This window comes from Myotis brandtii, unplaced genomic scaffold (genome assembly GCF_000412655.1).
Source record: "Myotis brandtii unplaced genomic scaffold, ASM41265v1 scaffold382, whole genome shotgun sequence".
Classification (NCBI taxonomy): domain Eukaryota; kingdom Metazoa; phylum Chordata; class Mammalia; order Chiroptera; family Vespertilionidae; genus Myotis; species Myotis brandtii.
The window spans coordinates 2,416,418-2,440,511 of NW_005364671.1; the positions used below are offsets into that span (position 1 = coordinate 2,416,418).

At 41.1% G+C, this 24,094-nt stretch overlaps 1 protein-coding gene across 2 annotated transcripts in view; it reads left to right on the forward strand.

Annotated features, from left to right (window-relative positions):
• The window catches only part of BEND5 (BEN domain containing 5), a 1,007,185-nt gene that overhangs the window by 391,689 nt on the left and 591,402 nt on the right, over positions 1–24,094 (forward strand). For both annotated transcript variants that reach the window (XM_005872514.2, XM_005872513.2), the window contains exon 4: positions 6,485–6,579. In XM_005872514.2, coding sequence (XP_005872576.1) covers positions 6,485–6,579 — 95 coding nt within the window. The remainder of the gene's footprint in view (positions 1–6,484; positions 6,580–24,094) is intronic.

The window sequence follows — 24,094 nt, forward strand, 5'->3', positions numbered from 1 at the left end:
TATATATATATATATATATGGCTAATATGCTAAGTGTCCCTCCTACCTTCTGACCAGTTGCTATGATACACACTGACCACCAGGGGGCCGGCACTCAACACAGGAGCTGCTGATCTGCAATGACTTGGCAGCAGCAGTTCTCGGTTCTCAGGTGATGCACCCTGAAACCAGAGAGGAGGGAGCCTAATTCCTTGCAGAGATGCGTGATTCCACCTTCAGCTGTGGGTTATGTTGTTGCTGGGGCATTGTCAGCTCCAAATCTGGTTTACTGCACACTTGTGTTCGCGTTCCACATCCTGTATGACAACAACTTTGCAGAGTGCCCTCTCGCACTCCAGGACCCTTTGGGGGATGTCATCTGGTTTTGGCCTGATCCCTGCAGGCCAGGCCAAGGAACCCCACCTGCTGGAGGGACCCTGCTCACTCTGCAGACACCAGGGAGGGACCATGGGAGGATGGCTCCAGGGTGTGTCTGGCCCATCTCACCCAGTCCCACCTCGTTGGCCACCTTCTAATGAATTTCCTTTCAATGTGCACAGATCCATGCACCGGGTCACTAGTTGACATACAATATTGTATAAGTGTAAGGTCTACAAGGTATTGATTTGATGTACTTATATATTACAAAGTGATTACCACCATAGTGTTAGCTAACACCTTCATCACATCACATTATTCCTTCTTACAGTAAGAGCATTTAAGATTTACTCTCTTAGCAACTTTCAAGTATGTAATACAATATTATTAACTATAATCACCATGCTGTGATTCTTATAGAAGAAGCAATAAGAAGAATTTATTCATCTTACAGCTAGAAATTTGTCCTATTTTGCCAATATCTCTTCATTTCTCTCATCCCCATCTCCCATAAACCAGCATTCTAATTTCTGGCTTCTATGAGTATGGCTTTTTAGATTTCACACATAAGTGATGTTTTCCCCCTTCTTTTGAATGTTTTCTTTCTTTTGCCGTCGTCCTCCTCCTCCTCCTCCTCCTCCTCCTCCTCCTCCTCCATGGTTTTGCTCACTAAAGCATTATGTAGTACTTTATTTGGCTATTGTTAAATTACAAAGCACCCCAATATTCAGTGGTTTAAAGGATTAAACACTTATTAATGCTTTCAAGTCTATAGGTCAGCTGGGTTGATCCATATTCGTCTGTATTGGTGATCAGCTTTGGATTAGGTAGATAATCAGCTTATGTGGGCTAGGCTCTTTCCTATGTTTTTGCACGTCAGATGGCTATATGCTGGTAGAGGATGGCTTCAGCTGGAACAACTGAGCTCTCTTCATTGTGGACTCTCGTCCTCTGTCAAATGCTGGAGGTAGGGTTTTAAGAGAGAACATGAAACTACACAAGGCTTCTTGAGGTCTTGGCTCTGAACTAGTATGCTGTCACTTCCACCAATTTATATTGGCCAAAGCCAATCACAAGGTCATCCCATAATCAAGAGACTCACCTTTTGATGTATGAAGCAGCAAAATCTTAGTACAAAGAATGTGGATGCAGAATGGAAATAAGAATTGTGAAAAATTTTGCAATTACTATACACATATGATATATGCATTTGTAAGAAAGATAGGTATTGTGTCTCATCAAAGAAAGGTTGTACTGACATTAAACAAGGTAACCCAGGAATCAAAATAATTCCCCATATTATAATAAAAGCAAGTAGAATATAAACTAAGAAGTGGGTAGCATTAGAGGACCAACCAGGGTGTGGTAAATCCACCTTAAGTGAGGTACTGAATGAACAGAAAAGAGAGGGATTTTTGGTTTTGCCTAATTATGAAAACCTATACATTCCTATTTGAAAATTTCAGAGGCATTGAGAAAAAAATCCACTGTGGCTTCCTCCCCTTTGCCTGATGAGTAACCCATGTAATAAATCAAACATATGCATACACATGTAACCCCACTTGTCCTATTGACCCTGTAGCAACTCTGGGCAATGAAAACCTGGAGTCGGTAAATGTAGAGATTCATTCTCTTGGCACATTGTAGGTTGGCCTGGGATTGGTAATTGGCAGCTAGTAATCTCTCCATTCTTCTTGACCTTTTCATCACCCTGGGAGGAGAACAGGATGTCAGTTTTGGGGTGTTCTTTCCAAAACATACATCTGAACCTTTCACACCTATACTTAAAACTCAGTATGGCTCCCATGTCTTTTAATGCCAGTCTCATCTCTTACCCAACTCAGTCCCAGAATTACTTGCTTTAGCCACAGGAAACAGCTTGTAATTCCACAAACTACTTGATCTTTGTTCTTGTTGCTCCCTCTGATTGTAATGTCTTCCATCTTTCTCTCCTTCCTGACCAGTCCTTATTCATCAGTAAAGATACAGCTTTCCTTCCACCAGACTACCTCAACATTGTGTGTGTGTGTGTGTTTGCACATGTGTGTTTTACATGTACATTTCCCCCACTAGGTAGTTCCTTAAGGAGAAAGGGTCTTATTCATTTATGTGATTCCAGCACACAATGGAGTAGGAATCCTATAACTATTTATTAAATGTTTAAATGAATATTTCTTTTTTTAAAATATGTTTTTTATTGAGTTTAGAGAGAAAGGAAGGGAGAGGGAGAGATAGAAACATCTATGGGCTGCCTCCTGCATACCCCCTACTGGGGATCGAGTCCAAACAAGTCTGCAACCCAGATATGTGCCCTGACCAGGAATTGAACCAGTGACCTCTTGGTTCATGGGTTGATGCTCAACCACTGAGCAACACCAGCTGGGCTGAATGAATATTTCTTGAGTGAATGAATGCATAAATGAAATTTAGAACAAAATTTTCTGTAGGAAGTGCTATGAGATTGAGGAAAAGAGAGGCATTTAAAAAATAATTATTGTTGAAAGTATTACATATGTCCCCCTTTTTCACCCATTGACCCCCTGTAGCCCACTCTTGCCCCCAGCCCCAGGCCCTCACCGCCCCATTGTCTGTGGCCAGGGACCATGCACATATGCATACAAGGTTCTTGATTGATTGCTTACCACCCACCCATCCTCCCCCACCTTCTCTCTGAGATTCTGCACTCTGTTTCATGCTTCCATGTCTCTAGATCCACTCCATTTATCGGTTTATTTTGTTACTTAGATTCCAAATATGAGTGACATCATGCAATAATTGTCTTTCTCTGACTGACTTATTTTACTTAACATGACACTCTCCAGTTCCCTCCATGCTGTCTCCAAGGGTAAGAGATTCTTCTTTTTTACTGCTGCATAGTATTCCATTATATAAATGTACCACAGCTTTTTTATCCACTCATTTACTGATGGGCACTTAGGCTGTTTGCAGATATTAGCTATTGTAAATTGTGCTGCTATGAGTATAGGGATGCATACGTTCTTTCTGATTGGTGTTTTGGGTTTCTCAGACATCTCTTGTAGCAATATGTTTATGGATACATCTCCTAGGGCAAAGAAAAAGAAACAAATGGGACTGCATCAAAATAAAAAGCTTCTGCACGAGCAAAAGAAATAGTCAACAAAATGAAAAGGGAGCCTCCTGTATGGAAGAACATATTGGCAATGATACATCTGATAAAGGATTAATATCCAAAATATATAAGGAACTCATACAACTTAACAAAAGGAAGATAAACAATCCAATTAAAAATGGGCAAAGGACCTAAATAGATACTTCTCCAAGTGGATATATAGGCGGCCAAGAGACATATGAAAAAAATGCTCAAAGTCACTGATCATCAGAGAGATGCAAATTAAAATGACAATGAGGTATCACCTCACACCTGTCAGAATGGCTACCATCAACAAATGACAAGTGCTGGAGAGGATGTGGAGAAAAGGGAAACTTAGTCTACTCCTGGTGGGAATGCAGACAGATGCAGCCATTATGGAAAACAGTATGGAGTTTCCTCAAAAAATTAAATATGGAGGAAAAGAGAGGCATTTTTGTTTGTATGTTTGTAAATATTTATTCTGAGTTATAGGGAGAAGAACGCATCTCCCTGAAATATCTATTTTAATTCTGTCAAGTTGCTAATGCCCTTGTTTGATATGCTAAGCTTCCCTTGATGAGAATGTTTTGCTCCATTCTCTTTCTACCTCTTTATCATTATTTCTTCTTTGATACATGAAAAATAAAGAATATGTAAATTTTTGATACTTAGGAAGTGCTCAGAAGTTGTTTGCTATTATTATAGTTGTTACCATTACCTCATAGATTCCATTTCTTGTGATGCATTTTGAGTAAATAACTGGTAATTGAGTGTAAAATATGGAAAGACAAGATTTCCTAAGTGCCTACTTCCAAATAACTTTGACTCTTACAACCACAGGTAACCTTCCTAAATAGGCTAGAAAACATTAAGAAATGCATGGGTGAAGAATGTTAAGAGATAGTGTCCTCTTTGCCTGTAGTGTCACAGAAAGTATGATCTTTATGTCTGAGCATCTAGGATTTAAATCCTAGCTCTAACAATTAATAGTTCTGGCATACGCGCGCGCGCGCGCGAGCGCGCATGTGTGGTGTATTTTGCGGGGTGAGGGGGAGCAGGAGGATTGACAAGCCAGTTAGCCTGTGTTAGCTTTAATTTCCTCATGTTTGAAGTTGGGCTAAAATAAATAACTTTTGTTTATGGATGTAGATGCTAAATAATCAAGTATATTTAAAACACCTGGGAAATATTCCTGGCACAGTGTAGGATATTAATGATCAATAAATGTTTTACTTTCTCATTTATTTCAGCTTCACATATGTACATTATTTCTGTATTAGATGTCCCCCCACCCCCTGCATTTAGTATTAATTTAATCCTGAAATTGCAATATGGCTTCCAGGTTCACTGGATCTGACACCTGGAATCTCAGAAGAAAAAGGGGGGGGATTAAGCTTTGTGAGGTTCAAAGGCCATTTGTGCCCCTTGATATTGATTTTCTTAAATCGGACCATAGTCAAGAGCCTGGGAGAAGTAATTGAACTGACAACAGGCAGGTCTGGGTTATTAATAATGGAATAGCCTTGGACATTCTTGATGACTTAATTTAATGCAACAGGGAGTTCTGAAACTGAAATGCCTGGAGATGCGGTCAATGGTTAGATCTCTAAGGAGAAAGAAAAACATGAGTTATTCCTAAGAGCTTATTTCATAGAACAAAATATTTTTATGGTAGTTCCAAACATGATGCTAGAGGAAATGGTTAAGATTTTCTCTTTTCAAAAAAACCCCAAAATTATAAAGACTTGAAATTTTTTATTATATTTATCTTTGCCCTTATTTTTGGTTAGAGTTATGAAATTTGGAAGCTTAGTGGGCAGCTCAAGATCATGGGCATCTTATTTTTTTAATCCCCTGGATTCAATATCAGCTCTTCATCTGTTATCTATTATATGACTTTAAACAAGTAAACTATTAGAGCCTCCATTTCCACATCTGCAGTTATAGGAGAATATTTAAATCATTTAAAAAGTGTGTAAAACACCTGGCCCTTGATATTTTATAATACCTCACACAATAAATATTTATTAACTGAAACAATACATGAATTTTGATGCTTCCCTCTCTGCCTCTGGATCGAAACACTGGTCTATGGTGATCCATTGAAAGCTTCCCCTTTCTGCAGCTACTCTGGCTTTCCTTGCTCTGCTCCTCATCCTCTGTCCCTTGGACTCTTTCCGTGGTCATTTAGTGTCTTTTAAACCCAATTATCTTTTCTTTCCTAGTCTCTTCTCCCCAGTTATGACAAAATTATTAAAACAAGGACCTAATTTCTTTTAACTTTAGTCATCTAGAACACTCTCCCCCATTTTTAAAGGGGAAACCCAGAGAGGAAAGGTGCTTACCCAAGTACCTATGCCCCTATAAGTTGATGTTAAAATTAGGGTTGAGCCTAGTACCCCTAGGCCTAGCAAAGGATAACAAAGGAGGTGCAGAGAGGACATATAACCTCCAGTTCTAGTCAAAAGGGTGTGGAGAAGTTGCATAATTTTTTAACTTCAGTTTTGTACTGTTACTATCTTTAGTTTGTTGAACTTCAAATGCACGACTGTCACTGTAATGATAATATCATTCATTTCCATGCAAATTCTAGGTCAGTCTCTAGAGAGACAGCACAATTAATAATGGCCAAAACTTATATAGTACTGAGTATGTACCAAGTATGGTTCCAAACACTGTACACATATTAACTTATTTCATCCTCATCAGTAACCCTAGATACCATTATTATTCCAATTTTCCAGATGAAGAAACTGAGACACAGAAAGACTTAATAGTTTGTCAAGGTCATACAACTTGAAAGTGTAAAGTGGGATTAAAACTCAGGCTTCTAGGTACCAGAGTCTGTGGTGTTAACTACTGTACTAAACTGGAGCAAACACATTGAGTTTCTGTGAGCATCATTTTTCTTCACTGTACAGTTTAACCCTGCTTATTTTTTCCAGTATTAATTATCAGAAAGTAGCAACTTGCATATAGCATAGTCTTCTGATAAACTTCTCTCTCCTTTTTCAGAGAGTTATTTTCAACATTGTTAACTTCAGCAAAACCAAGAGTCTTTATAGAGATGGGATGGCCCCTATGGTGAAATCTACGAGCAGACCAAAATGGTAAGTGACCCACCAATTGGGACATATTTCAGGTTGGAGAATTTAACCCAGAGCGCTCAAGTTCATCTGCTGTATGGATAGGGCTTAGCCTCACTGGCAGTAAGAAGAATAAGATGAGTTTCTGGGTGGCTACTGGTTAGAAGAATAATATGAATTTCTGGATGGCTCCAGGTGCTGTTTTTTTTTTTTTTTTGAGAATGTTGGGATAGAGAACATGCTCATGTTTAGATTGACCAACATTCTGAGGGAAGGTGTAGCCTATTATTTGGTTAATTTCATATCCTGCTTGCTTTTTATCAAGATATCTTTGGAAACTTAATTAAAGTTGATTCTATGTTCTTTTAGGCTGGGCATAAATGTTGTTCAGTAACCTAGGAGGATAATGAGAACTACATTTTTTTTTGGTGTGTGTGTGTGTGTGTGTGTGTGTGTGTGTGTGTGTAGATGTTGTATTTTTGTGGATGTTAAAGTTCTCTTTGTCCCATTGCTCCAGTGAGGATGAGAGCTGGATAGGATTGCCCAATTATAGTAATAATGATGATGATATGGATGATAATAATAACTACTGTCATTACCTAGAGCCATTCTTTGTCAGATGTTTTACATTTGCTGTTACTATTCTCACAGCATTTTTGCAAGAGAGATTTTAAATATCCCTATATTACAGATGAAGAAATTGAGTCTAGGAAAGGTTAAGTACTTTCTAAAGATGATAGATAGTAAGGGGAGGAGCCTGAGTTATTTTTATTACCCCACAATGCCATTCAAACCAATTATTTTGTTCATCCATCCACTCATTCACTCATTCAACAACTACTGATTGAGTGTACCAAAACAAGGGATTTTAAAGACAGAAACAAAATGTTATTCATCTGTCACACAGTAGGTGCTAAGTGAATGTTCCTTGAACTGAACTGAATTCGTTATGCAAATTTACATGTAAAGTGCCTGGCACTTGCTAAGTGCTCCGTAAATGTCATCTATTATTAATAGTATTATGTAAACACTGTACAAATGCAAGGAATTGTGAATATTATTCTAGCTTTGATCTCTGTTCAAAATTTAATGACTAGTGAGAAGATCATCTCCAAATGTCTATATTTATAGAAAACCAGCAATTCATAAATATTGAATTGTGCTTTTATCTATAAACAATACTTGGCAATTTTCTGTAAATGCTGGGCTGAGAAGATCAGGTTTGTAAAAATGCAGGCATTTGATGATGATAATGAAAACTGTTTATTAAAAGATAAAATATTTTCCTGGGCCTTTTTTTTTGCTTTGCTGTATCAAATACACTAGACTGCTCTTCCTTAATTTCTTTTTAACAGTGGGTTCTGGACAGGGGATAGGCCTTTGCTTTGAGTCTCTGAAGGCAACCCAGGTGGATAACAAAAGCACACATGTCTCTAACAGGCATATGTGCTCATGTGTACTTCAAACCTTGCCTACCAAAGAGCATCGCTATTGATATGCTCACCAGGGCCTTCAAAATAACATTGCACTTCTTTTACTGGCTCTGTGCTGGGATCTCACACAGCAACAATAGTCACCCTCCCGTTTTCTCACGTGTTCAGTTCTGGAGTCTTCTCTTTTTCTGTGCTTTTGAAAACCCTTAAGCCTTAATTATTTCTTTACATTTTGTTTTGTTTCTCATGGACTATCATTTGGGTCTTCTCTGTCAGGGCTTTTGACAAGATTTTGAAATATTAATGAGTCCTTTCATTTATATTATAATGCCTTAGAATTAAGTTAGTGTTCTTATTCAACATTGCAAGCTCTTAGCAGTAGCCATTATCCAGTCATGGGGATTCTCTAATGGTCTGAAAGACATGAAAGCTTTAGAACTGAGTTTGTTGTAGTTTATCAAGCCTGTAAGGCATAAGGGACCAGAGCAAATCAAGTTGTTGATACGTTTAAACTCTCCTATTTTTTACTTTACCATCCCAAGCCCTTAGAATGCAAAGCTATTCACATTCTTTGATAGTCACCTGCCCCTAAGCTGATATTTAGATATTTGTTTACTTAATAAGATTTTAATGAGCACCTTTAATGTGCCACACATTATTCTAGAAACTGGAGCTATTATATGAATATAGCAGAAAAGATACGTTCCCAAATGGAACTTTCATTTTAGAATTTTATTAACTGATCTCTGCAGTCTATTACTGTCCTTGCTACTGGTTTGTACTAAAGATTCTTTCTACCCCTTTGGTTCTAACTGCCTAGGATTTGCTTCCATTCCTTATGTTGATGACCTGTACCAGAAACTGTTTTCCAGCAGTCATTATCCTAAATGTTTTCAGGGTAAGATAAAGAAGTATATGTGACTGACTCTCAGAATATTAAATTTTACTGAACGTAAGGTATTCATCAAAATTTAGGATTCTAGACAGTGGCTGGACTCAAGGCTGACAAATAACCTTACAGATCCCAATGTTAGAATATCTTCTCTATTGTCTCCCTAATTCCAGTTTCCCTAATACCCAGGTATCCATCATAACAAAGAGAAGTAGCTGATACTTTTCTGGTCTAGGGGCATTGCCTATTTTAATATTCACATAGACCATGGAAAATTTCTTACCATATGACAAACATTAAAAACCCTAAATTTCCTGGATGAAATATATTCCTAATTGGAAAACCAACTTTCCTTACCTTTTCAAGGTGAAATAACATTATTCTTCACCTATCCAAGGGAATTGTGACTGATCTCAAGCAAAGATGCCTCCAGACTTCAGCATAGGTCTGGTAATCAATTAGTTGTGGAAAGCAAATGAGCAAAAGAAGCAACTAAAAAGCCATTATGCAAACATATGGTCATTCAAGACTGTTCTGCCTTGAGGAGATAACATCACAATTCCTAGCAGCAAATTGGAGAAGCTAGAGGATTCAAAAGTATCCTGCCCATTTTAATTCACTCTACTTCTATTTACATATTAGTCTTAAAAGATCGCTGGTTGTTAAGATTCTGTAGCATCAAGTTTCTGCAACTGTAAGTCATTAATATTTTTTAACATTGTCAAAAGCTGAAATTGCTACTAGGCACTGCTGAGAACTGGCATTTCAAAACGACTGGTATTTGTATCCTCACCTATGCAGAAACTAAGCCCATGATATTTACATAGTAAGTGGCAGCATTAAGCCAAAGACATCAGAATTCCAAGTACTGTTCCTGCCATACTCTGTGCTTGGGGAGGATGGAGGAAGAGGACACAAGGAAGCAGGAAGCAGCTGTGTGATCTTTGGTAGATCTGAAATGACTTTGCTGATTAATTTGTTCATTAGAGTAGATTGAGGAGATTGGACCAAATTTTAGAGGTGGTAATAGTAGAGATGAAAACAAGTTGGGTGGATTTGAGCATTGACAGAAGATTAAATCAACTTAACTTTGTGATTGAATAGATGTGAGGGGTAAAAGAGTGGGAGGAATTGTGGATGACTTGAGTCAGTATCCACTCCTGACTGGTAGGGTGACCAACCCTCCTGGTTTGCCTGGAACTATTGTGTTTCCTGGGATATGGGAATTTAAACTTTAGTTTTAAATTGTGAATTCCCTGGGAAAACCAAGACAAGTTGGTCATTCAACTCCTGAGTGATGAGGCCGAAATGAAGACTCAGGGAGACAACTTTAAAGGCTGAACAAGAGACAGACCTTGTGTAAACACTGGGAAGATAAAACCAAAGCCCACAGAAACAAATTGGCATAGTTCACTCTTACTCTAATCAGTTTTTTTCATCAATGCTAATGTTATTACCAATTTCCTTGAATATATTCCTATAAAGTAATAGTACTGAAAGCTATGTTTGCATTTGGGTTAGGTTTCAAGGTGCTTCCTTTCCACCGTTGGTTAGGGATGACTAAGAAAACTGAAACACGTACATGAAAACTTACAATGGCATTAGATTAAAATGCCCATGTGGTTTATTATTTTAAGAGTTGGGAAATGTAGTGGAAAGAAATTAGGAATAGGAATCTAAAAATCTGAGTCCTAGTCTTGGCAATATTGTTCTAAGATTTAAACAATAAAAAAAGACCCATATTATAGAAAGATCTTTTTATACAAAGGTATTGATTATATGGTAGTTGATAATGACAGAAACTCAAACCAACCTAAATGTTTAAAACCAGGAAAATTAGTAAGTAAATGATAGTGAGTCAACTCATTGCAATATTATACAGGCATTAAAAATAGTTTCCAGACATTTGTAATAACACAGAAAAATGCTGACCTTGTATAAAGTAAAAAGTAAGGTAGAATACTATATATAATTGTTATAATAGTATGAAACCTATATATATATTAAATACTCATACATGTAATACTGTTAACTAATGTCTTTAGATGGCAAGATTTTTTTTTTTAGAGTTTTAAAAATATTTTTAGAAATTCTACAATTTGAATTTGTGGAAAATCAGTTATATTTATGGAAAATAAAACAGATAATTTATTAAATGATGTTAACAATTACTTGTAGTATGATTCAGGTTGAATCACATCACTTTCCTGGGACTTGGTTTCTTCATCTTAGTAAAATGAGTATCATGTATCCTATCCTTCTGATCTGCCAGGATATTACTGACATCAGTAGAGATACTTGGAGTGAGATATAAGAGGCATTTGGAAATACATGCTATGACCAAAAATCAAATTCTTATTAAGAGTTGAGACCAAGGGAAATGTAACCATATCATTGAGCAGTGTAGTGGTCTCCTGGAGCTGCACCTGTCTGCTTGCAGTAACTGATTATTGAACTTTTAGCAGTTATGTTAGTTGCTTTTTAAACCATTGGAAGCTTGAAATCATCATGTATTATATCATGGAAATTGGAAAATGCTATAAACCAGGCCTTTATATGGCCTTAAGCCAGACATTCAAATAAATTTCCTTTAATTTATTATTTTTATATTTTTTTTTATTGATTTCAGAGAGGAAGGGAGAGGGAGAGGGAGATAGAAACATCAATGATGAGAGAGAATCATTGATTGGTTGCCTCCCGCACGCCCCACACTGGGGATCGAGACCATAACCTCCTGGTTCATAGGTTGATGCTCAACTACTGAGCCATAACCAATGGCTGGGCTTTATTTAAGTAATAAAAGAACACATGGAAGAAATCTCTGTGAATAAAACTGCCTACAATGCTCCAGACTACATTCTCAACTCTCTGGTCATGGGGTCACTTTGTTAGGACTCATAACCCAGGCAGGCATCAGGGAATTGGGTGTTCTGAAGATTCCCAAGGGAGAGAAGCCCAAGGGTGCTGAGAAATCTACTACATCTTGGGAGGTAGTGCTACATAGCAAAGTGACACCATCCATCACCTCTTGAATGTGTGAGAGGCTGAATAAATGAATGGGAACCTATAGATATTGAATTCACAGGACTGTGTCTCATTAGGTTTCCAAAAGGAAACAGGCGACAGACCCATCCTATATAATAAAACCCTAATATGCAAATCGACTGAACGGTGGAATGACTGGTCGCTATGATGCACACTGACCACCGGGGGGCAGACACTCAATGCAGGAGCTGCACCCTGGTGGTCAGTAAGCTCCCACTGGGGGAGCGCCGCTCAGCCAGAAGCTGGGCTCACAGCTGGTGAGCCCAGAGGTGGTGGCAGGAGCATTCCCTCCTCTGCAGCAGCACTAAGGATGTCCGACTGCCAGCTTAGGCCTGCTCCCCCTGGGAGCACACTGGGTAGCAGGCCTAAGCTGTCAGTCGGACATCCCCCGAGGGTTCCCAGACTGTGAGAAGGCACAGGCCAGGCTGAGGGACCCCCTTTCCCCCAGCCCCCAAGTGCACGAACCTCATGCACTGGGCCTCTAGTCTATATAATAAAAGCCCAGCGACCGTTACAGTGGAACAACCAGAATGACTGGTCGCTATGACAAGCCAGCTGCAGGGGTCACCGCCAGTGCTGCTGCCGAGACCGAGGGCCCCGGGGCCAGTTGCGCAGTTGCTGCCAAGGTGCCAGTAAAGAAGAACGCAAAGGTGGCCAGCATGAGCATTCAGCTTGAGATGAAGGCTCTGTGAGATGAATTCAATCAGCTGGGTCCCGAGATGATGATCATCAAGGCTGGCAGGTCAGGATGCCCTTCTCCCCACTGCGACCCTCCCCACGTGGCACCAGTCTCGTGCAGCAGGCTTTGGCCCAATCCACGTGAGTGAGTCTGAGAAGTGGGGTGAGGGACGCAGCCTGGCCATGTGCAGGTCCCTCTCAGCGCAGGCCACTCCTTCGCTCTCTGAGTCCTGTCTCTGGTGGCAGCCGTCTGGCATGCTGGTCAGGAGGGAGGCCAGGAAACCCTGTGGACCTGCCACCTGACCAGCAGCTCAGGACCTGGCACCACCAGAAACAGACTGGCTCAGAGCACACCAAGCTTGGGGGGGAAGGCAGCCGCCTGTGAGGGGCCTTCCTACCAGCTGGCTCCTAGTAGACCCCACCTCAAAGGAAACTCGGTCTTTGGTTTCTTAGTTCAGTCTATTCTGGTTAAAGTGGAGCAGCTGGGCACATTTTAGGGGAGAATTAAGACTCTAAAGCAGTGTGTTCAGTTCTGTGGAGATTGCTGCCCAGTTGTCTTAGGCCTAAATTCTGGGTGATTGTGGGGCCTGGCTCTGCCACTGGGGCCCGTGTCTTCCAATTGGCCTGTATTTGTTGTAAGGGCCCAAAGGAGAAGGGGAACAAGTTTTTTGATGCAATGGATTTGACCAACAGACAAAGGCAAGTGCCGGGCTGTGTCTAATGTACTAGTACACACAGAGACACCAGCTCTGAGTCCGCCTGGCCAAAGGGAGCTCAGGGTCTGTTTGCAGAGCCTTCTGGTGGTTTCTGTTTCCTTGCTGAGGCCATCTTCCCTGGGAAGACTGGGGCCCGTCTTCAGCTCCAGCTCAGTGGGTCTTCTCCAGGCCCCTCCCCCCGGCCAGCCCCACCCCCGATTGGCCCCCCTGCACTCTGATGGGGGAGCGCAGCAAACCATCAGGGTGGGCTGGCCGGACCCCACACATGCATGAGTTCATGCACCAGGTCTTTAGTAGGATAATTTGAGGTAGGTTTATTTATAAAGGATCATTGTATTAATAATGGTTGGTTTGTAAATCCACAAGTGATAGTGCAAGAACCTGGGACTAGTAACAACAGAATTGTCACCACCCTTTGGGAAGGGAAAAGTTACTGAAGCCTGCAAAGAGGGAGTTGTGCAGAGTGGGCTGCTTTGAAAGTAGCAGTGACCTTCTATCAAGAGAAACAGGAAGCTTTAGGTTACCTTTTGAGAAAGTAGCCAGGAAAATAAATACTCTGATCTCCCTCTCCTTCCTGCCTCTGATCACTTGCTAGACTTCCTCATGGGAAGATCTGAACAGAAGGCAGGAGTACAGAATACAGTTGATGTAATCCATAGAGGTCAGCCAAGTAAGCAGAGAAAAGAGTGGAGAAGAGTGGAGACAGGTTACAGAGGGGCACGTGGAATATATCCGGCACAGGTTAGCTTCAGTTTCTAGCTGGTACTGACTTGAGTCCTTGTTTTCTCATGTAAAATGTGTATAATAGTTTTGAGTATTTGATAGAATATTTGTAAATCACCTTACTGGAAGCATCTGATGCAGAGTAATGTGTCTAGAAATAGTGGCGATTATTATTATACTATATTACTTCATATCGCTGAGCTTTACTTCCTTTATCAATAAAATAGAGAAAATACTGCTTTCTTCCCAATGGTTATTATAACGATAAACATTAACCTTGGAGGTGAAAGTGCTCTATAAGATATACTTTAAAAATCCTATCTAATAAAGAGGGAATGTGCTAATTGACCCTCACACCATTGCAAAGATGGCGGTGCCCACAGCCAATAAGGAGGGAATATGCTCATTGACTGCCAAGCCCTCAAAGATAGCAGCGCCTATAGCCAATAAGAAGGGAATATGCTAATTGACTGCCATAGCAGCGCCTATAGCCAATAAGGAGGGAATATGCTCATTGACTGCCATGCCCTCAAAGATGGCGGCGCCCACAGCCACAAGATGGTGGTGCCCCGTCCCCTCAGTCCAGCGGGGGCGGCAGGCACACAGTGCAGGCAAGCCTCGGATGGCGGCTGCCCAGTCTTAGAGTCAGGCTGCCAACTGTCTCATAAGGTGGTTATTGAGCTTAATCATTATGGAGGATTTGGAAGAAGACAAAACTCCTTTCCCAGCAATGCCCCTTTCTTCATGATCCCTCCCTCTGGAACCAACTTCTAAAAGCCAGGTTCCACCACTTACTTTGTTGGGTGATTAAACAATTGATATAATTTTTCTGAGATTCTATTTTCTCAAATATAAAATGGAGCTAATAATATCCATCTTATGATGTTATTGTGAGAATTAAAGTTATGTGAGAATTAAAGTTATATGATTTTCCCAAGTATTGTAGCTATAAGAATTATTGTTTCAATTTTCTCTCTCTCTCTCTCTCTCTTTTCATAAAAGCCCTACATTATAAACTCTAGAACTTAATGCATTTCCATGAAAGTTTGCTTTTGTTCTCAGGTCTATATTTTCAATGCATTCCAGAAATCTTTAATATAAGAACTTAATAAGGATACTTGCATCATAAGCAGAATACTTATTATTTTTTGGCTTATGACCAAGTATATCAGGAACAATAAAATTATTTAACTTGAACCCAGATGTGATATAACATAAGGGAGTTAGAAAAAAAAGAAAAACCTCTGCTCACAAAATAACACATTATAAAACCACAGTCATTTAAAGAAGATATAACTGAACTAGAAGGGATTACCTCCCACTCAACTCTGGTGAGAAGAAAAAGAACAATTAAAATGAATATATTAGGGAGAATATTATTTTTATTTCAATATTTCCATTATATTTTCTCCAATTACATGCTGAATAGAGTTCTTTACTGCAACTGAAACCCCAAGGTAGAGTTTAAAAAGAGTGAATCGTGCAAGATAAAGGCAGCTCTTTTTTGCTAGGTGGAAGGTAGGTTTTCCTGACAAAAACAAAGAAGATGAGACACTGTCGGGGGAGATGTGTAGTTCCGAGTGGTTCCGAGTGAATCAACAGTGATAAAGTCCCTAGAGGCTCTAGCCTTTGTCACACTCCTCTTTCTAATCTGGATAGTATAAAAGATTCTGTGTGTGTGGCTTCTTGAGAAGTCATGCGGGTGTGTGTAGAGGATGGTGGGGGAGTAGGGGAATGAGAGAGGAAAGTAGCATCCTTAAAATTCTTACCAGATATCATAGAATTTCAGAGTTTGGACAAATGATAAAAATGAGGCTCAGAGGGGCAAAATTATTTTCCCTCAGACATATAGCAAAGTGAACAGAACCATGTCTAGAACTTGGGTCTCCTTCCAGGCCAGAGCCAGAGCCAGCCTCTAAGCTGAGCAGCCACACGGTTGCTTTAATTCTGCGAGTGAAAGAGGTCTGAAGACAGACAGACCCAAGTGCATATACAGGCTCCACCTGGTATCTGTATGGCTCTGGACAAGTTACTTAATGTTCCTATGCCTCAGGTTCTGTGTATGGAAAAGATGATTATGTCTCGCTTTTAGAGTAGCTACAAGGATTAAGTGAGAGAAGGTGGGATGAGTCACCCAATGCAGCAACTGGCATCCCCGTTCCCTTCCCTCTGCCCTTTAGCTTAGACTTTACTCTTGACCATGACCAGGCCTGACCAGTTTTCTGGGGCCTCTCAGCTTCTCCCCGGTGCTACTCCTCTCGGCCCTAGTGCTGTGGGTGCCAGATCCAAGCACTGCCAATTCATCCCCGCAGCAGAGTGGATTGCTCACTCTGTCCTGCTCAGCTTGTTACACACAGCTGGAGTCATCTCCAAAAGTCAGGACCCAAACACTGACAAGTCCTTTCTTGCATTTGGTCAAGGAATCCAGATGCTAGTTCTGATTAGAGGAATTTTATAGATGACTGACTCCCACTGACCATGTCATCCACCCAGGTTCCATGGCTATTTCTGGATCTGAACCTTTCCTGGGGGACGTGCCTGGAACCTGAGTGTTCTGTACTCCGCTTGCTCCCAGTTGTCTCTCTTAAAAGGACCGTGTGCAAATGTGGTTTTTCTAGAACCAGCTGGCAACCTTTCAAAAGTGGCTTCTAATTGTTCTTTTCTTTCTCTCTCCTTTTCTTTTCTGCTCTTCCTTCTCTGTGTTTAGTGAAAAGATAATGAAGGCAAGGCTCTTACTAGATATTGTAGGTATTGAATAAGTCATAGTGTCTGTGATTTTTGGCTGAACAGGAATCTATTTATAATGCACCTAGATAAGTAGTATGCATAGAATGCTAGGGCAACAAAGAGGAGGTGACCAATTCTGAACAGGCTGTTAGAGAAAACTTCCCTGAAAAGATGGCATTTGGGTTGAGTCTTGAAGAAGCTTAAATTTGTGAGCTTAGCAAGCTGAGTGGATGGGTGTCCTACTCTCTGTAAAGGCATGAGAAAGCATGGTGTGTTTGGGAAATAATGAGCAATTTGGGCTGGCTGGACTGCTGTGAGCTGGGATGGGGAGAGCTGAGCAGAGCTTGGGTCCTGAGGTAGATAATGAAGCTGGAAAATAGGTTAGGAACGGATTGTTGACTGAGCTTCTTGAGCTAGAGACAATATCTTCTTTATACCCTCACAGAGCCAGAAACACAGTGCATGCCTTGTAAATGTTACAGTGGTCTGAGTCACCACCTTCTTTCTTCTGAATTCCTACAGTGACATTTTACTGGCCCTCTGCTTTTCCTCTTGCACCTCTGCAGCCTACTCTCTGAAGAGTCACTAGACTGATTGTTTTAAGACACAAGTCAGGTGATATCACAGCTCTACTCACCTATTTCTTACTTCCCCCTGGCTCTCAGTGATCCCTGGCCTCCTTGTTCTTCCCCAGACATGCCAGGCATGCTCTTGCCTTAGGGCTTCTGTACTGGCTAGTGCTCCCTTTGCCTGGAAAACTCCTACCTCAGGCAGCCATATAGCCCTCCTTCAAGTCTCTGTTCAGATTTCTCCTCCATGGTATCTACCTGGACATCTTCTTTAAAACTTCAACATCCCCCACCCCAGCGCTCTTGATGCCTCTTATTCCACTGTCCTTTGTTGTTGTTATTTATAGTTCTTATTGAGTTTTAACAGACATATAATTTTCTTTTTAAAATTGTTTGTTGTTCATTGCCTGTCTTATTCTGCTAGGATGTATGTTATACATAGGGATCTTTGCTTTGTTTACTGATGTATACCAAGTACCTAGCACATATAAGGTTTTCACTAGATATGTATCCCCATGCTCTGTGGATTCTGGATCTATTATAAAGGAACTTGATTAAAAGCTTTAAGTGATATAATTTTCTACTGTGTCATCCCAACCTGTCCTCCTACTCCTGCTCCTCTGCTAAGTGAGCCCCTTTAGACCAAGACCCTCCTCCCCACACCCAGAGTAGAGACAGTGTCTAAATCATCTCTGTACCTCCAGTATCCAGCATGTGGCCTGCTATAGAGCCTGCCCTCTGTCAGTTTGGTTGCACGGAAAAGAAAAACTGAGATTTTTGGTAGCATTGAATGAAATCTTTCAAGCTACTAGTTCATTCTTCTGTGGAGCATCAAAGAAACACTTTTCTTCTGCTTGCTTATTGATGGCTAAAGTCCATGAATGTGTACAGAGCTACCTCTTAAAAATACACTTTCAAGTGAGAAAGAAGAGGGCCTAGACTTCATAAGAAAGTTTCAGTGATACAGACTTATGTCACATTAACAATATTTTCTGAACATGGCAAAGCATATTTAGTCCTCACAATTGGCTTTTGCTAATACGTAAATATTATTTCTGTTTTACAGGTATGAAAGTTAAAATTCATAGAAGTAAATGAAGTCAAGTTCCACACAGTGATTTAAAGGCTCTGTATTAGAGGTAGAGAAAGACCATAAAGTAATAAGACTAGTAAAAGGGGAGAGAATTAAGGATTTGATAAAACTCAAGACAGGATGTTCTGATTTGTCAGGTGTTTTTTGTTTTTTTTTAATAGGAAGTTTCTATCACTAGAGTTATTCAATCAGAGAATGAATGACTCCTGATCACAGAAAGGGGATTTTATCTCCCTAGAAAAGTGACAAATGAGAGGACCAAACCCTGTAATACATTTGCCAAACTTGAAGCAGACAATTTCAGAAAAGTGTCAATGTTGACATATGAAACCAAAGATTATTAATTATGCATTTGTTTATTTATTCATTCTTTCAGTCACCTTTTAGTGAGGGAATATTACGTTCCAGGCACAATACTACACACTGATGATACAGGAGAAATATGACTCAGTCCAAACAGCTGAAAGAGCATAGACTAGTGATGAAGACATACATGGAAACAAGTGGATATAATACAATGTGCTCAGTGCTATAAAGAAAGGAAAATCAAGTGTGGCAGGAGCAGGCAAAAAATAAAACAACTTCCTGCATAGGCTAGTGATCGCTTCAGAGAGGAGTTGGATTTTGAAGCATGAGAGGGTTTAGCAGGACAAAAAATGGGAGCTGGTCATGCATTTTTCAGACAGATTAACAGATTTAGCAAAGGCGTTGGGATGTAAAATAGTAAAGTATGTTTGGGGAAAATAGGAGAAGGTAAATTAGGTGAAGGAAAGGAAAGGCAGGCATTCATGCCAAAAGACGGAGGCAAGATTCTGCCACAAGGCTTTTAACACCAGATTCATTGTGATTTTTAGATTATAAGTTTTGTGGCTCTCACAAAAGAGATGCTAAGAAATGGTAGTTCCCTCCCTCTCTATTTCTTCCTTTCCAGTTCATAGATGCCTAGATGGGTTAGAGGAGGAACCAAAAGTTTCTCATCACTCTCCAAGGTCTGACCAAGGTACATACATGACCTTTACATGAGCAGGTTTCGCTCTGGCTCTCTAGTCATCAACAGTGCAGAACCCTGTTACAGGGCATAGTGTGTCAGAGGAGCTGCAGATCCAGGGAGAGCTACACGCTTATTGCAACTGGTCCCACATTCAGATGTGTCCGCTCACTCACTATCTGTACATGGACCAAGAGTCTCTCTCACGAAGATGTGGATTCAAATGGACACTGTTGCTGTTATGACTAATAAAATATAAATTGCTTTGAAAACTTCACTGAATTCATTGAATCTTTATTTCCCATTGTATAGTTCTTGAGCAAAAAATACAAATACTGAAAGTTTTAGGAATGTTTTAAAATTTAACAGTTTGTAATAATAGGCAACTTTAATTGGAGGAAAGTTAAGTTCAAACCCTGACTTTGCCATTCAGCCTTGCATTTTCCACATTGCATTGTAATCTATATATATAAAAGGCTAGGTGACTGTCCGACTGTCCAGTACATATGATGTGCACTGACCACCAGGGGGCAGACGTTCAACGCAGGAGCTGCCGAGCTGCAGTGACTCAGCAGCAGCGGTTCTCGGGTGATGCACCCCAGAACCAGAGAGGGGGGACCTGATTCCTTGCAGGCTGTGCGATTCCACCTTTGGCCATGGGTTATGTTATTGCTGGGGCTCACCCCAGAACCAGAGAGGGGGGACCTGATTCCTTGCGGGCTGTGCGATTCCACCTTTGGCCATGGGTTGTGTTATTGCTGGGGCACTGTCGGCCTCGAATCCGGTTTACTGCTGAGCTGTGGTAATTAATTTCCTTTCAATGTGCATGAATCCATGCACCGAGCCACTAGTTTACTAATAGTCTGAGTGTCTTCTCAATTGTGGGTTTCTTGGAGTCAGATATGGTCAGACATCTTATTCATCGCAGTCCCTTTAGAACCAAGAATTGATAGGGGCAAACTAATAGGAGCTGATATGTGCCTGAAGACCTCAGAGGCTCTGTACTGATTCTACTAGCCATGTGACCTTGGGCAAATTATCTAAGCTCCCTGAACCTTTGTTTCTTCACAATAAATGAGAGATAATAATACATTACATTGAAGCATTATTGTGAGGATATAAGGCAGTAATATATAGAACAGGATCCAGCACAGACTCTCCATGGTGTTGCTTTTTCACTTTCTCCTCTCATCCTTAGCATTTGATGGAGGGTGGTTGTGCTTTTTTTTTAATCAAGCAAGTTACATTTTCATATTTGCCCTTTGGAATCACTGTCAATGGAATAGAAAATTGGAAGGTTGGCATGGGAGGAGAAAGAGGTTGGGGAAGCAGAGAGAAGAGGAGAGAATGGCCACAGGCAGGCAAGTTAAAGGACTACTTCAATAATATAGGTAAGAGATGAGGAAGCTTGGACAGAGAGTGGAGGTGAAGATGAAAAAGAGAAGCTAAAACCCAGAAAAAGTAACATTTTGGCTGATTGTTTCTGAGAACAGTACTTCATTGCAGTGGGTAATTTTTCCTATGGTTTATCACAAGGAGCACATTGTACCTGGAGCCGACAAAGAGGGAGACCTCCCTGAAAAGTCCAGGGTGATGGAGGTTGTTCCTTGAAATTAGATACGGAGAGAACTCCTGAAAAAGAATGCAGAAATTACCCAGGAAGAAGGGCCAGAAACACCATGAACTCTTGGGAATATGGGGAAATGAGTCCTGAGCATGTTTAGGAATCCTGCCAGGACCTTGTCAGTTTACATATCATCCAATGTATTTAGATATAGAAGAACTGTCAACCAATTAAAAAAAAAAGAGCCTGTTCACTATACAGTTCATCTTTGGGAGCTCTATCTCCTGCTGCCAATAGAATGGAGGTTACAGAAACTGCCCCTGACAGTGACCCTCTGAGGTAGAAGGAATATTCCTAAGATGTTCACATGGCTCATCCCGGACCAGGTGCCCTTTTGCCCAGTCCAGGCCCAGATACCTTTTCTCTTATTCTCTGCTTCGTGTCTCCATTTGAAAAGTGATTTGAAAAGTAACATGCAAACTGATCAATCATGCAAACAGGGTACAACTCCCACAGAGCATGTGAGGAACAGACATTATTTTTGTCTGTCTAGTTAGGATTTGCATATGCTGGAATATTTCTGACAGGTTCTTCTTGGATCTCCTGAGAGAGAAAAAAGATTATGAATCTACATATAAGTAAAAGATTGGAGTTCAATGGTGAAAAATAGAGTGAACTTTTTTGTTTTGTTTGTTTTTTACTTTCTCAAGTTTCTATTACAACAGTTGTGTGACACCCAAGCTACAAAATGGCAGTGGATAATGGAGTCACTTGCTGATAGCTTCAGACAGATGAAAAAAAATGACTCCTCTCTGTCTTGGTAGAAAAGAGGCTGAGGATTACTTTTTCCTAACCTTCAAATATGTGCCACCAACAATTATATTTGACTAGAGGCCCAGTGCACGAAATCATGCACCACTGGGGCCCCAAGGGGGGAAGAGCAGGATGTGATTGGTCCTCCAGGTGGGCAGTGGGACACCCTTGCCAACCTGGGATCCGGAACCTTCCCACTGACATTTGGGCCGGTTGTCAGGAGTCACCTGGCAGCCACTTTTATATTGTTTCTTCCTTGCGGAGCATCTAGGGAGGGGAAGCAGCCACAGTGCCCAAGCCCAACTTCCAGGAGGCCGGCAGTGCTGTTGGGATCGTGCTGGCAGTGCTGGTCCATTGGTGCCTGGCCCGTTCTCCAGAGATTGGACCTGCAGCACTACTGAGGGAGTGAGTGTCTGCTGCCAGGCTAGTGGACCATGGGGATGGGTCTCAGCTGAGCTGTGCTCCTGCTATGGGAGTACACTGATCACCAGGGACAGCTCCTGCATTGAGCATCTACCCCCTGATGGTCAGTGCACATCATAGCAACCAGTCGTTCTGGTCATTCAGTTGCTTAGGCTTTTATGTATATAGATACTGCCTTATTCTTTCTCTGTCCTCCAATCGTACAGCTTTCAGATCAAGTCCCTATGCCAATCTTTTTTTTTTTCAAATAAGAGGCTATTACTAGTCTCAAACTATCAGCAGATGACATCTAAATTCAATCTTGCTGCTGTAAACATAGTCCTCTGTGTGTCCCGGCATGAGGGTCAGTGGGAGCCTCAGCACTTTGTGTGGTCATGAAGAGCCTTTTTCTTCCACAAGCAACTGGACTTCTGTCTCAGTCCCAGTGTCTAGTGCTCTAGCCACTAGGATTGCATAAGGCTGAACCCAGGCTTGCTTGACTGGAGTTCTGATGTCAACCTCAAGTCAATCCATCTCCTACAGAAGCAAAAGCTTCCCTCTACACTGCTCTGAATGAACAGGTCTTCCACAGTCTTTACTGCCATCGACTTCAGCCTCACCTGCTACTTGGATCACCTGGGACAAAATTCTGTCTCAGTCACTCTGGGCCCACCTTGGCATTATGCATTGGGTGGTAAGTAGGTAACTGGGTTATTCTCCAACCTCTGTTCTTCTGTTCCTTGTCTCCTCCTGCTCTCCACTGGCCAGCACCACTGAAGTTCTTTACCAAACTATGCATGCTACCGTGGGCCAGACACCCTTATCATCGTAACTTTATACACTATACTAAATCTGTTTTTGTGTCTGTCTCCCTAACTAGCCTTGAGCTCTTAACAGGAGTCTTAATTACTCTGTGATTCCAGGAAAAAATGGGAGATTAATACATGATTGTTAAACTGAGTAAAATTTAGAAACTTGATTAGAAGTGCTTGGTGTTCAAAGTAAATGAAACCTAAGCTCTTGAGGGCTCACCTAGGTTGGAGACACAGGACCTGTCTCCCATTGTTGGCTGCATTAGATGACTAGAGCCTTTTGGGCTAGACCATCTCAGGATATAGAACTAGAGAAATCCCTGTGAATTGCAGAAGACATAGAGGCCTTTCTAAGGAGGTGTGTCACTAATATATCCAAATTTAAAACCTTTTAATTCACTCAGAGCTCCAAGGTACTTGAGTTTCTGAGATACATTTTGGAAAGCCACATTACTCAGGCAGTTAACATTTCCCTACCCATCAGAAAGCAAGCCTACAGTACATGTGGACATATTTGATATCTATTCTGTACAACTTACCAATAATTGTAGTAATTATCATATTATGCTCCTGGTAATAATTATCATATTGCATTTTATCTGTTTACCTTTTCCCCCACTACTGTGGGACAGTGTTCAGCATAGATAAACACATACATTGTAAGAGTTTGAAAGAGTGAATGATGATTCTAATGATAAATTTAGGATCTGGAAAAATGAGAATGTATCTTTTATTTATAAAACTACAGGCCCAGTGCATGAATTTGTGCATGGGTGGGGTCAGGCTGGCCTGCCCCAATGGGGGCCCATTGGGCTGGGCCAGCAGGGAGGAGAGGCCGCGGGAGGTTGGCTGGCAAGCCCCACCCCAGTCGGGGTTTTGGTGGTCAACTGGGGGTCAGGCGGGGGCGGGGGGCAATCGGGCCCAGATCAGGCTGGTTGGCTGCCTCAGTGCATGTCATAGCCACTGGTTGTTCTGGTATTTCTGGTCATTCTGCCTTAACGGTTGCTTAGGCTTTCATTATATAGACTAGAGGCCCGGTGCACAAAAATTTGTGCACTGGCGGGGGGGGGGGGGGCCCCCACCC